Source organism: Carica papaya, chromosome 9 (assembly GCF_054855325.1).
Source record: "Carica papaya isolate Zhongbai chromosome 9, ASM5485532v1, whole genome shotgun sequence".
NCBI lineage: Eukaryota > Viridiplantae > Streptophyta > Magnoliopsida > Brassicales > Caricaceae > Carica > Carica papaya.
This window is the reverse complement of record NC_142317.1, coordinates 11,034,040-11,047,553: the sequence shown is the minus strand read 5'-3', so window position 1 is coordinate 11,047,553 and position 13,514 is coordinate 11,034,040. Positions and strand designations below refer to the sequence as shown.

The 13,514-nt window shown below is 39.0% G+C and overlaps 1 protein-coding gene across 1 annotated transcript; it reads left to right on the top strand.

The window, feature by feature from the left end:
* The first annotated feature begins 2,296 nt into the window (after positions 1-2,296).
* Positions 2,297-6,187, top strand: LOC110822998 (pentatricopeptide repeat-containing protein At5g50280, chloroplastic). The gene is made up of 2 exons (XM_022053252.2): positions 2,297-3,191; positions 4,381-6,187. The coding sequence occupies exons 1-2, from the start codon at positions 2,338-2,340 to the stop codon at positions 5,666-5,668; spliced, it is 2,142 nt and encodes a 713-aa protein (XP_021908944.1). The 5' UTR covers positions 2,297-2,337; the 3' UTR covers positions 5,669-6,187.
* The last annotated feature ends 7,327 nt before the right edge of the window (positions 6,188-13,514 follow it).

The following is a 13,514-nucleotide window of genomic DNA, read 5'->3' as shown; positions in this document are numbered from 1 at the left end:
CTATCATCAAACTGTTCCCCTATAAAATTATTTGGAAATCACGAGCATCCCCCAGAATATCTTTCTTTGCTTGGGAAGCCGCCAAAGGCCGCGTACCCACTACAAATAACCTCATGAGGAGGGGCATCATCTCTATTAACAGATGTTACCTTTGTAAAAACAACATAGAAACTTGTAACCATCTCCTTCTTGAATGCTCTATTACTCAAAAGTTGTCGTCCATTGCACTTGGCCTGATCAGGTTGTCTTAAGCTAGAAATGACTATACTTTTAAAACTTTTTGCTTGTGAGGTCTTTAGTAACAACAGAAAAAATCTCAAACTCATTCCCTTCTCTATTTTTTGGGTTATTTAGAAAGAAAGAAATAATTGGGTTTTTAAAGGAAAAAAATTTTATTTCAACCTCATTTTAGACAACTGATTTCACTATTTTGGTTCAATTATTTTGGGACATACCATTAATTGTCTAGATGACTTAGGTAACATTGTTGATATGTTAATCAACTTGTAAATCTTTTATATACAGGCGGTGCCCCCTTGGCACCATTAATTAATATAAACTCTTACACTTTTGTTTTTATTTTTAAAATAAACATATATCATAACCTACTTTATTTATTTACATTCTTATACATTCACAAAAAAAAAAACTTAAAAAAATCATGTGGAGTCCACTAAGTTCTCTTTTGATATTGTTTTTGAAATACTATCTAGATCATCAATAAAAACTATGACAAGATGCAAACTACTTGACAAAGAATGCAACAATCTAACATATGAATCAGCTTTTTTACATGCCCATAGCCAAAGAGATAAGATTTTAACAGGTTGTTGCATCCAAAGCATAGGTAATTGTGGTTACTATACAGAGTTTTTTTCCCATTTTTAAACCTAATTTTGATTTCAACATGAACTTTAACTTATTAGCTACTCATTTATTGAAGGTTGAAGCATGCGAGTAGAAACAAGGTCTCTTTCTTTGTGTAGACACCAATCCATTGAGGATTCAAATCCTATATATTATATTTGTAGGTCTACTATTAAATAATGATGGGTATTACCCAATTCTAAAACTCATTATTATACAATTGGAATTACCATAATAGCAGTTCGGTCAAATCCTTTGCATTATAAAATTTTCAGACTACCAAGTCCAAGATCATATAAGAAGGTTCCTACTTATCATTGTGAGAGTTTTGATTCAAATATTTGGGCATAGAGGAGGCCACAAGATGTTAAACTTCATAGTAGTGAATTCATTACACAACGTGAACCTATTGTACTTGCTTACAGTGTATGTCATTGGCTCACGTTACATAATTATATACTTGCATCCATCAAGACATAGAGACTTGGGATAGGATTTCACTACCAGAGGATGCGACAACTGAGCGGACGAAGCTCGTGAACCATGAAGGAAAGCTTGGCTTATTAGTAAGTGCTTGTAACATGAGAGATTATATTAAATTTTGGTGATTTACGATTATAGTAAGAAAATATGGAGTAAAAGATTTATAAATGATTTAAAAGATCTAAAAAAATGAAAAATTTAAAGTGACCTAACCTTAAATCATTTTAAGGTTTAAATATTGGAGTTTTCATAGATCTTTACCATATTATATTTTACAACTTTAAGGATGGTGTTTTAAATCTCATAAAACTAAAGAATTGTATATATTTGTATGATTCTATTTTCATGTTTCAAATAAATTTTAAATCTATTAACTTGAGTGTCATACGGATTTAGTTTTAGAACTCTATGATATAAAAGCGAGAAGTGCAACAACATTTATATTATTGGAACATTCAGTAATTTTTATCGTTTTCATAAATTTAATTAATTTTTTTTACTTTTTTCTTAATTTATTAAGTAGTAATCATAATTAAAGTAATTTTGGAACGTATATATGAATATTATATAATTTATTTTTCTTAATTTAATTGCTATAGTGTATTTGGAGCAATGCTAAAAATTTTAATATAAAAAATAAAAATTATACAATATAAATAAAATGCAGAAATTAACTTTTGTCTTTGTTTCTAAGTTAAGATTCAAATTGAATTTTATTCCCGTAATTTTTTGGTATAATATAATAATTAACTCTTTAATTAAAATAAAACTTATTTATTAATAAATTTTGTATTTATAATATGTTGAAATTACTTCCAGTAATTTTTAATATTTATTAATAATTTTAATAATAATCACTTAGTATTATAAAATAATTTATTAGCTGTAATATCAAATAATTATTAAATAAAATTGAGAAAATTATTTTTAAACGTTAAAAATTATTAGAAAATAAAGTGGCCGGAGAACTTCCCCCATCTCGCAGTCATGGCTGTCGCTCGCCAAGCTTTTTCTTTTGGGTTTATCTTCACTAACATCAATAAGTATCCATATCGCCATGACCTTGCTTCCAAATCTCTCCTGTTTCTCTGCTCCAATTCTTTTACACCCATCTCTCTCTCTGTACCTCCATCTTCTTCGCCCTCTTACCATTCTTCATCCCCTATTTTCCTCCCTTTCTTACAACAACACCCAGAAACTAAAAACCATGAAGAAGAAGACAATGGCGAAGAAGAAGAAGGAGACGAGGAGGGTGAGCTAAAAGACCCGGTGCTTAGATTCTTCAAGTCTCGCATCTCCACTAAAGACCCGCCTCGAGAGGGAAAATTCTCTCTCCAAAAAAATCGCCGTTCTTCTTGGCATCTCGCTCCCGACATCAACTCCATCCATGAAGCCGAATCTGATACTGAATCAGATAATGAAAACATTCTCACAGAAAAGAAAGGAGAGATGGGTCCTTTAGATACCCATCCGACTGCATTACCAAAGGGTGTTGTGGGAGAAATTATGCAAGTTGTCCAGAGTCTACCGCAGAATACCACTTTAGGGGAGATGTTAGGAGGTTTTGAAGGAAGGGTTAGTGAGAGAGATTGTGTGGAGACGTTGGTCCTGATGGGTCAACATGGTCAACTGACTTGCTGCTTGTACTTGTTTGAGTGGATGGGATTGCAGGAGCCATCTCTGGTAACACCCCGTGCATGTTCCGTTTTGTTTCCATTGCTAGGAAAGGCAGGGATGGGAAATGAGTTGGTGGTTTTGTTTAGGAATTTGCCTCAGACGAAGGAGTTCAGGGATGTTCATGTTTATAATGCTGCCATTTCCGGTCTTCTCGCCTGCGGAAGGTATAATGTCTTTTTTGTTTCTGATTACCTTGTTTTGCTCTTTTGTTTTTTGTTTTTATAATTCTTTCTTGGTTTTTCTTTTTGTTATAGAAGTTTGAGTGGAATCTGCAGTTGGGTTCTTGAAGTTTGATACTCAAAGTCTATACTGCGTACTCAAACCTAAAACTTTAGTTACTAACTAGGTAGTAAAAAAAATTTATCAGTGGAAGCTATTGATCTAATTTAGAAGCAACATCCCTAAACTGTTAGAGATCCTATATTGAATAGTAGTGATTTGAGGAACCTTAAAGATATTTTGTCTTCTGTTTTAGAGATCCGTTGTAGTCTCTTATAAATGGGTGCCTGTGGATGCTGTTGTCTTTTCTGTTTTTTCTCTTTAAAAAAAAAGTCTTTATAGAGGCCCCCCAGTCTTTTCTTGACTTAAGTTACGTGTCTTACTACTGGTAAAGTATCCTTTTTAGCAACCTGTCATATTGGCACTGACATTACCTTTGGCCTTAAATACTTGTGAAGAAACATGGTAGGTATTGATCTAATAACTCTAGAAGCCGTGGTTTTACCTCATTAAATGTAGAGTTTGGCACTAACTTAATTACAGAATGATTTGGGTTTGCCTGGTTCACTTCAGCTCTTTGATTCTTCTTTAGTTCTCTTGCAAGTTAAGATTAGGCTTGAGATTTCTATTAACAGTCAGCTATTCTTTTTTATTGTAATTCTGAATAGGTGCATAGGCAGACATCTGAGAGATTGAGTTTCATGTTCTTGTTTGCTTTATATGGTCATGAGGTCGTTTCTTTTTTGCTGTAAAATATGCGGTGTAAAATATCTTGTTTGCATGTTGATTGCGAGGAACTTTGATGGGGATTTAGATTTGTGGCATTGTCAAAAATTGCTGTTCTTGGTACATGTGCCTGTTTGGTTTCACAATTGGAGACCACTTCTGTGAGTCTTCAAGCTAAAAAGGGGAATAAACATTTCTATATGGTAACATTAAAACTAAAAAAACCGCTCGATATGATTTAAGTTCTTGGAATTAGCTGTGAGATGGATATCTCTTTTTATCTCTCCAATTTTAAAAATATTTTCAACATATTTATCTCAAAAAAAATATTTTCAGCATATAATTTACTGCTTTACACAAGGGTCTAGCTTGCAAAAGCTGATAGTTGATTTTGCCTACTTCCATCAGATATGATGATGCATGGAAGGCAAATGAAGCAATGGAAACAAATAATGTCTTTCCAGATCATGTTACGTGTTCTGTAATGATCACAATCATGAGGAAAGATGGCCATAGTGCAAAAGATGCATGGGACTTCTTTGAGAAAATGAACAGAAAAGGAGTCAAATGGAGTCCAGAGGTTTTAGGTGCTCTAATAAAATCATTCTGTGATGAGGGGCTGAAGAATGAAGCCCTAGTTATCCAATCAGAAATGGAGAAGAAAGGCGTCCCTTCAAACGCCATCGTTTACAACACTTTAATGGATGCTTACGGTAAATGTAATCAGATTGAAGAAGTTGAAGGCCTCTTTGCTGAGATGAAAGCTAAAGGCCTTGTGCCTACATCTGCTACCTTTAACATTCTCATGGATGCATACAGCAGAAGAATCCAGCCAGAGATCATTGAAAAGTTGTTGTTAGAAATGCAGGGAATGGGTTTAGAGCCAAATGCTAAATCATATACGTGCCTCGTAAGTGCATATGGGAGGCAGAAGAAGATGAGTGACAGGGCTGCAGATGCATTCTTGAGGATGAAGAAAGTGGGTATAAAACCAACTTCGCATTCATATACAGCTCTAATTCATGCATATTCAGTCAGTGGCTGGCATGAGAAAGCTTATGTTGCATTTGAAAATATGCAAAAAGAAGGTATAAAACCCTCGACAGAGACGTACACAGCTCTCCTGGATGCATTTAGGCGTGCTGGTGATACACAGAGGTTGATGAAAATATGGAAATTAATGATCCATGAAAAAATCAAAGGCACTCAGGTAACTTTCAACACTCTTCTTGATGGATTTGCTAAGCAAGGCCAGTATGCTGAAGCAAGGGATGTGATCTCTGAATTTGGAAAGATGGGCTTACAACCAACATTGATGACATATAACATGTTAATCAACGCATATGCACGAGGCGGACAACACTCAAAATTGCCGCAACTTTTAAAAGAGATGGCAGCTCTCAGTCTAAAACCTGATTCCGTTACCTATTCAACCATGATCTACGCCTACATTCGAGTTTGTGATTTCAAGAGGGCATTTTTTTACCACAAGCAAATGGTAAAAAGTGGACAAGTGCCAGATTTGAAGTCTTATGAAAAGCTTAGGGCGATCTTGGATGTCAAAGCTGCTATGAAGAATCGGAAGGACAGGAGTGCTATACTCGGAATTATCAATAGCAAACTGGGTAGGGTAAAAGCTAAGAAGAAGGGAAAGAAAGATGAATTCTGGAAAAATAAGAGAAGTCTTAAGACCTAATAGTACTCGCCAGGATGCATAGTGACATGATTGACAGTAGAGATGTTTTTCTGTAAGTCTTTACTGAGATATTAAAATACAATCTCAGCAGCTGCCACCAAGCACAATTACAATTAGGTTTTTCACGGTGAAGGATTCCTAATTCCCCAATGCTGTTTTACTTGAATAGTCGATTCAAGCAAAGTGCCAGTTTCTAGATGCTACTACCTGGTAATTTTGGTTGTTCATATAGAATTATGCTCTATATTTTTTCGGAATATGTTTGAATAAATAATTGAAAACAAAAATGTGTGTGAACATCAGAAGTAGTTTTCTTTTTGCTATATGTTTCAAAAGCATGAAGAAGCAAATGCTAAGACAATCTGGTGGCGGTGATGAATGAAGGTGGAGGGTAATTGTGGTAGATCCTGAATTGTCTGAACAGATTGAAGGGGTCATGAGGATGTATATATGCTAGTTATGATTGAAGGATCTGTAAGTTAAGAAAAAAGAAATAAAAGAATTACACGTTTATATTTATTTATATAAAAAATACATTCTATATTTTTATGTTATTATTTTTTATACAATCAATTTACTTATTTTTTTTTCTTCATATTTTTAAAAATTAACAATATCTAACATAGTATAAGTAATAAAATATTTGTAACAATTAAATAGTACTTCCAAACATTTCTATTTAATTTTTTACCTATATTATTTGCTAATTTACTTATTTTACAGCTTTGTCATTTCTCTTGCCAAATGCCGCTATTCTATTTATTGGGATTTTTAACTTTTTTCTAATATTTTATGCCTTTAATTTTATGTTCTTTGATAGTACACTATTTGAGTTATTAGTTCGATACCATGTTGTGTGCCATAAATAATAAATGCTTTTGGATAGTACAATATTTGAGTTATCCTCATTAATTTGATAAAAATTAAATGATTTTTTAAGAATTGTCGTCATTCTTGATTTTTAGATTCTTAATTGAAATTTGTGGTTAAATTTCACGTAAAAAATTTAAATAATGTAATTTAAAACACTTCTAACTTTTTATAATATTCGGGTTCGAAAAACAACTTGAGATAAATTTTTTATTTTTTAATTATTAATTTAAAATAATTTATTTTATTTTTATTTAAGTGAAATTTAAAAAAAATGAATTAAGGATGAGATTGAAAATAATTTTAAAAAAAATAAGTGAAAATTTGAATTATATGAGTGTTTTTGAAAGAAAAATTAGAAAGAGTGAGTTAAAGTGCAAATAAAGAAAATTTGGCCACATAGAACATCCTAGTCAACAACTTCGACGAACCGAAACATGCCACGTGGCAAGGCGCGTTTACTTCGGTGCCACGTGAGAGGCCACAATGGCGATCCATGTGCTCCGCGATCGAACGGTCCGGATTTATTTTCTCCTCATGTGTGATCGGACGGTCGAGATTAATCGCAATGAACGGTTCAAATTCGTTTGTCTCCTTAGGCGCGATCGAACAGTCGAGATTGATTGCGACTGACAGTCCAGATCAACATGGGATGATTATAAATATTTTGCATCACACGGGAACCTAAACCTTAGCCACCAGCCCTCGCCGGAGAAGAAGACCGATCGCCGACCGCTGACCATCGTTGTGCCGAAGCCACCCCCAACCACTAAAAAAGATAAAAATTCCCTCTACCCACTTAGAATTCGATTCTGAATAACTCTATGACCAAATCGAAGTAAGAGGGACACCGGGTGAATCGGAAACTACAAACAAAGCCCAGCGGAGCCGCCGCGGCTAAAACCCCAAAATTCCTCCGATGAGTCCCTTTCTGATTCCCGTTTTACGTAATTTTTCGATCATTGTATTCACCGTCTTTTTCTGTGTAGGATAGTCAAAGAAAGAACCTTAGCCGCGAAGGGGGATCGACGGAATTGCTGCACCCGAAGGTCCCCCTGCCAGTAGATTCAATTTTTTTTTGTGATTTTTCGGCCAAGCGAGTCCCCTAACGTATTTTTCTGCAGTGATACGATTAAAACTGGTCAAAATCGGTCAGGCCTAGGCGAATCGTTGTCATGGGCGGCGGAGCCGATGTCGGAGCATGGCAGCGTTGTAATGCCAGAACTCCAAAATTGGCCATAATGAGTTTTGAACATCGATTTTGAATTTTTAGGTATGTGACGAGTATTTTGAATTTCGCAGAAAAAATTTAGGGAACCTAGTACCCATTAGGAGACGTAGTAGACAGCTCGACATCTCGAAACACCGATCTAGGTAAGAATCCCTCACTTAATTCTTCGTTATAGTAAATTAAGACTTAATGATATATAGTTTTATATTTTTGTGAAAAATTAGAAAATCCTAAAAATAATTACAGATTACTAATGGAGGCGGAACTAGTTAGTTCATAATTTTTTTGATTTCCTGTTTATTTTTCTGTACTGTCCTAATTGCTCGATTTTTATATAGTACATATTCTTAAGTTATAGTTCAATAGTCTTATAAACCTATCTGATTATTTTGGTTATATACTATCAATATGAATGTAGTTTAATTTATCTGTATGTGTGATATGAGATATTAGTATGAGTTCATTGGTTGTTTGTTGATGAAAATTTGTATGTGAAAGACTTGTTTGTTACCCAAGAAAAGAGCAGACGGATCCAGTACATAAGGAACCCTACCGTGAACGTTACTTCAGTCGAACAAGACTGGAAAGTCCCTTACTAAAAAGATTTAGGAGATATAGTTTACGTTCATATTGGACGAGATATTGAGGTGATGGAATGTTTGATGCCCATTATTGGACGGGGTATGGGGACCGGTCAATTAAAAATTTGGATATTAGGTTCATGAGTAGGAGGGACTATGGATCCCTAGGGGTACCAATAAGTAGGTAAGAAAGGAAAGCTATTATTTCTTGTTCTCTTATTGTGAAAATAAAAAGTAATATGAATAAGGGACTTCATAGGTTGTTTTTGGAAAATTCGCTATGGTAAGTATTAAACAAATATCTTCAAGTTTCAAATATATTTAAATAAAGCAAGAGCTTTATTAGTTGCTTTTTTTTATTTTTTTACCAATCTTTAGTTTTCTGTATATGTGATTAGTGTGATATTCTTATTGGGTTAATGTAGTTTACCATTTCATTAACTATTTCAGATCAAGAGGATCAAGATCCAGATTCCGATTAACAAGATAGTTGTGAGTAGTTCACTATCCGGATTCCCTTTAAGTGCTAGTGAAGGTTATCATAGGATGTTTAGCTATTCGTTTTTTGCTTTATTTCTTTAATTTCTGTTTGTCTTTTAGAATAAATATTCCCGTAACCCTATTGGATATTCAGAATTATTATGTAAGGAATGTAAACTCTAACTGTAACGCCCAAATAATTTCAGCATTTTTATTATTATTTTTATTATTTTTATTTATTTAGTTTAATTTATAATTTAAAAAAAAAAAGCGTCACGTCAGCAGCCACGTCAGCGGCCCAGTCAGCAGCCCTGACCAACCAGGACGCGTGGCAAGACCACGTCGACCAGGGAACGGGCCACGTGGGCGATCCGCGTACGCGCGATCGGACGGCCCAGATGCGTCCCCGCACGCATGGACGGCCCAGATCAAGCGTGCGCACGGACGGCCCAGATGCAATCGCATGGACTGCCCAGATGCACGCGCACGGACGACCCAGATTCAATCAAAAACAGACAGTCCAGATTTAATCAAAATGGACGGCTGTGATCAAAAGGCAAAAGGGTATAAATAGAACCCCCACACCTGACCACAAAAACCCTAGCCGCCTGCCCTCGCCGGAGAAGACGAACCAGACGCCGGAGGAGCCGGCCGCCGCCACCCGCCGCCGCACCGGGGAGTTTTTCGACCGCCGATCGAGGTAAATTTCATACTCCTGACTCCTTTTTCCACGCTGAGTTCCCTTGTGGCCAAATCGGAGCCAAAATCCCGACCAAACGGCCGTAAAACACGGCCGAAACCCAGCAGCGCTGCCGCGCCCCACCTCGATTTTTGCCTCCGATGAGGCCCTTCCCGGCCTCCGTTTGATGCAATTTTTATATCACCGTGATCACCATTTTTTTCTCTACAGGTTGATCGGAGCCGAATCACCAAAACACGAACCTCGCCGGAGAGCCGCCGCACCCGAGAGCACTGTCGCTGGTAAGCTTCGGTTTTTCGTAATTTTTTTGGCCCCCCGAGGGCCCTAGGGTTGTTTTATCACAGGGACCGATGCAAGTGTGGCCGAATTCGGCTGAAAATGGCCAACCCGAGGCGAATTGTCGCCGCAAGCGGCGGCGCCGTCGCCGGAGCACGGCGGAGCCGCCGTGCTGGAATTGCGATATTGGCCGAAAGGGGTCCTGGGTCTAATTTGGGATTTTTTGGAACACGTGCAGGTACCAGTAGTGTGTTTCAGTTCTCCGGAAAAAATTCAAGAAAAATTAGGGACAGCCTGTAGACGCACTGTGGAGCCGTGTTCGGACCCCGAAACGAGTAAGGACCCCTCACCCTACTTCGTATCACGGTATTAAAGTTCAATAAATGATAAAATGGTATCTCATGAATCAACAGATGTGTGAAATTGTTTTAAGTCACTAATGGAGCCCGAGTCTGGTGTGTTTGTCTGTTAGCTGTTGTTTGGCCTATTTTACGGTTTTAAAATGCAGTATGAGGTCTTATATTTTCATTTCATAGTTTCGTGTGCACATATTACTGTTTTATTGATTATGGTTGAATGACTGAGAACCCGATGTTGTGTGTTGTCTTGTTTGGCATAAATTACTGGTTTGCTTGTTTGTTTGCGAATTGATGATGCTGACTGAGGGAAAGGGGAATGAAAGGTTATGTGAATTGATAATTGTATAATGTGGTCAGCCTGACTAGATATCCTGGGAGATGGTGGACGAACCGGGTCCGTAGGGAACCCTACCGGGATCGTGGTATCTCATACCGGACAGGGTATGGAGATCTTATGTGTTTTGGCACCCATACCGGACGGGGTATGGGGACGGCCCGTTTCACCCTCATACCGGACGAGGTATTGAGGTTTATAGTTTTGGCGCCCATACCGGACGGGGTATGGGGACAGCCCTGGAATCTGATTACAAGTGTTAAGGGTTCACGGGTAACGGGACCCCTATGGATCCCCATGGATACTAGTAGGCTGGTAAATAAAGAAAAATATGTTGTGTAATGATTGAGATGCAAAAGACGTGATAAGTATTATGTCATACAGTTTCTATGATTTCGTGATGATGATAATGTTATTGCTTTCGTATATTGTTTTGTGAATTTCACTTAGATAAGTGGATAGTAAAGGTTTTTATGTTAATAAACGAGTTTGTTGTAAACTATGCTCCATTGGTCTTTTTGTGTTTTCTACCCAACTTTACCTCCGTGACGGTGAGATAGTGTGATGTCTTTACTGGGCTGGTGTAGCTCATTCCTTATTTAATCATTTCAGATCAGGAAGACATTGTTCCCGAGCCCGTTCCGCAGGAAGACGGCGAAGGGGACGCCTGAAGACTCTGTAGTCATATTTATAGCTTTTATTTTCGAATTTCTCTTTTAGTTAGTTTGTTCTTTTATACTTTGAGCACGTTTTTGGTTTTAGTGTAAGGGATGTTAAATCAAAATTTTTATTACGCTTCCGCATTTGACCTTTTTAATATACATATTTTATTTTAAAATTTCCGGGGCCGTTACAGTTAGTATCAGAGCCACATTTTCTCGGACCCATCCCTTACACAATAGTGCCTTAGAGAAATACTCACCGATAGATCGTTACTCAACCATTCCTTGTGAATGCAGGTACACGGAAATGAGGAGAGGAAGACCCCCACTAAACCGAGCGGCCCAAGATAATTCGCTTCGGGAGAATTTAGACAGACTATTTGAGATGGTGGAAGCTCTCGTAGCTGCCCAACAAAGGCGAGAGGAGAGAAGGGAGTTACCCGGACTTCCTCCGCTATCGCAGGTTGAGCCCCCGCTACAGCAGGCTGATCCCGAGCCACCCCGGCAGGAGCCTGTTCCTCCACAATACCACCCGGCACCACAGCCGCGGTACGACCCGGTACCACAGCCACGGTACCACCAGGCACCACCACAGCACATTCCAGTACCCCCACCACATCAGCAGGTGCCACCACAGGGTCCCCCCGTTCACCCTCAGCCGGCCCCAGTCCCTCTACCTCGGGACCCCGCTTCTTCCTTGATCGACCCCAGCTTCATAAAGAGGTACAGAAGACTGAACCCTTCTACTTTTGCAGGGGAATCCTCTTTTGAAGAGGCCCAATACTGGCTGGCAGAGACTGAGAGAGCTTTCGAGACCTTGGGAGTAGTTCCTGAGCAGAGAGTTGTCATTGCCTCGTACATGCTGGTAGGGGAAGCAGTACGCTGGTGGGAGCTCAAGCGGACCACCCTGCCTACACCAGCTACTTGGGAGCAGTTCTTAGCGGCCTTCCACGCGGAGTATCTCCCTAAACACATCCAACACCTGAAGGAAATGGAGTTTGCTCAATTGGTCCAGGGAAACATGACAGTGTCGGAGTATGCCCGTAAGTTTCTGGAGCTGGGCCGATATGCCCCGGAGACATTGATGGATGAGGGCCGAAAGGCCAGGAAATTCCAGTGGGGTCTCCGCCCGAAAATCAGACAGCACTTACTGGTAATGGAGCTCGAGACATATTCAACAGTCCTAGCAAAGGCGCAGATCATAGAAATGAGCTTCGACACCCACCCTCAGCTAGCGGGGAGTTCCCGATCCTCAGCCCCGCTCCGCAGGCCAACACTTATCGCGCCTGTCCAACCCAGTAAGAGGCCCAGACCCGCCATCCAGGCCCCTCTTCAGGCTACGGGGGCAGCACGTGGGAAGATCTGCCAGCACTGCGGCAGGGATCACGGGGACCGACCCTGCTATCGCCTCAGCAACACCTGTCGCATATGCGGCAGTGCCCATCACTATGCAAGGGAATGCCAGAGGAACCAGAATCAAAGAAGGCCTCCAATCCAGGGCAGAGTTTACAACCTTACCCAGAAGGATGCCGACGCAGATCCGGACGTGGTACATGGTATGTATACTATCTCTGGCCACATTGCTCATGTTTTGTTTGACACTGGTGCATCACATTCTTTTGTTTCACATGTTCTTGCTTCCAAAATTTGTGTACTACCTGATAGACTTGATTCATTATTGCTTGTATCTACCGCTGGGGGGGAGACATTGCTAGGAGAGGTTATCTACAGGGCATGTGCCGTGGAGATAGCAGATAGGAAATTGAGGGTAGACCTGATAGGGTTAGACACGGGGGATTTTGATGTAATCTTAGGAATGGATTGGCTAGCGGCGTATCACGCTACCATAGACTGCCTTAACAAAAAGATTGTATTTAATCCTCCCAACGAGGAGCCATTTACAAGTTAATAAAATCATTCAGTACTAATTTTCCCTGATGGCAAGTTTTCTTAATTCCCAGTGCCTTAATCTTGTTTTTTCTCTAACTAGGTAAACCCAAGAAAGAAGTTTGTATCCAAGAGATTCCAGTAGTCCGAGACTTTTCAGACGTATTTACGGATGAACTGTCCGGTCTACCAATGGACAGAGAGGTCGAGTTTACCATAGACTTACAGCCAGGTACCCAGCCCATCTCGGTTGCTCCTTACCGAATGAGCCGCATCGAGATGGAAGAACTAAGGAAACATATCACTGAGTTACAAGACAGTGGTTTCATTAAACACAACGTTTCCCCTTAGGGTGCCGGGGTTACTTTTGCAAGGAAGGGAGATGGAACGTTGAGACTGTGCATTGATTACAGAGGGATAAAAAAGGTAACAATTAAGAACAAATACCCTCTTCCCCGGATTGATG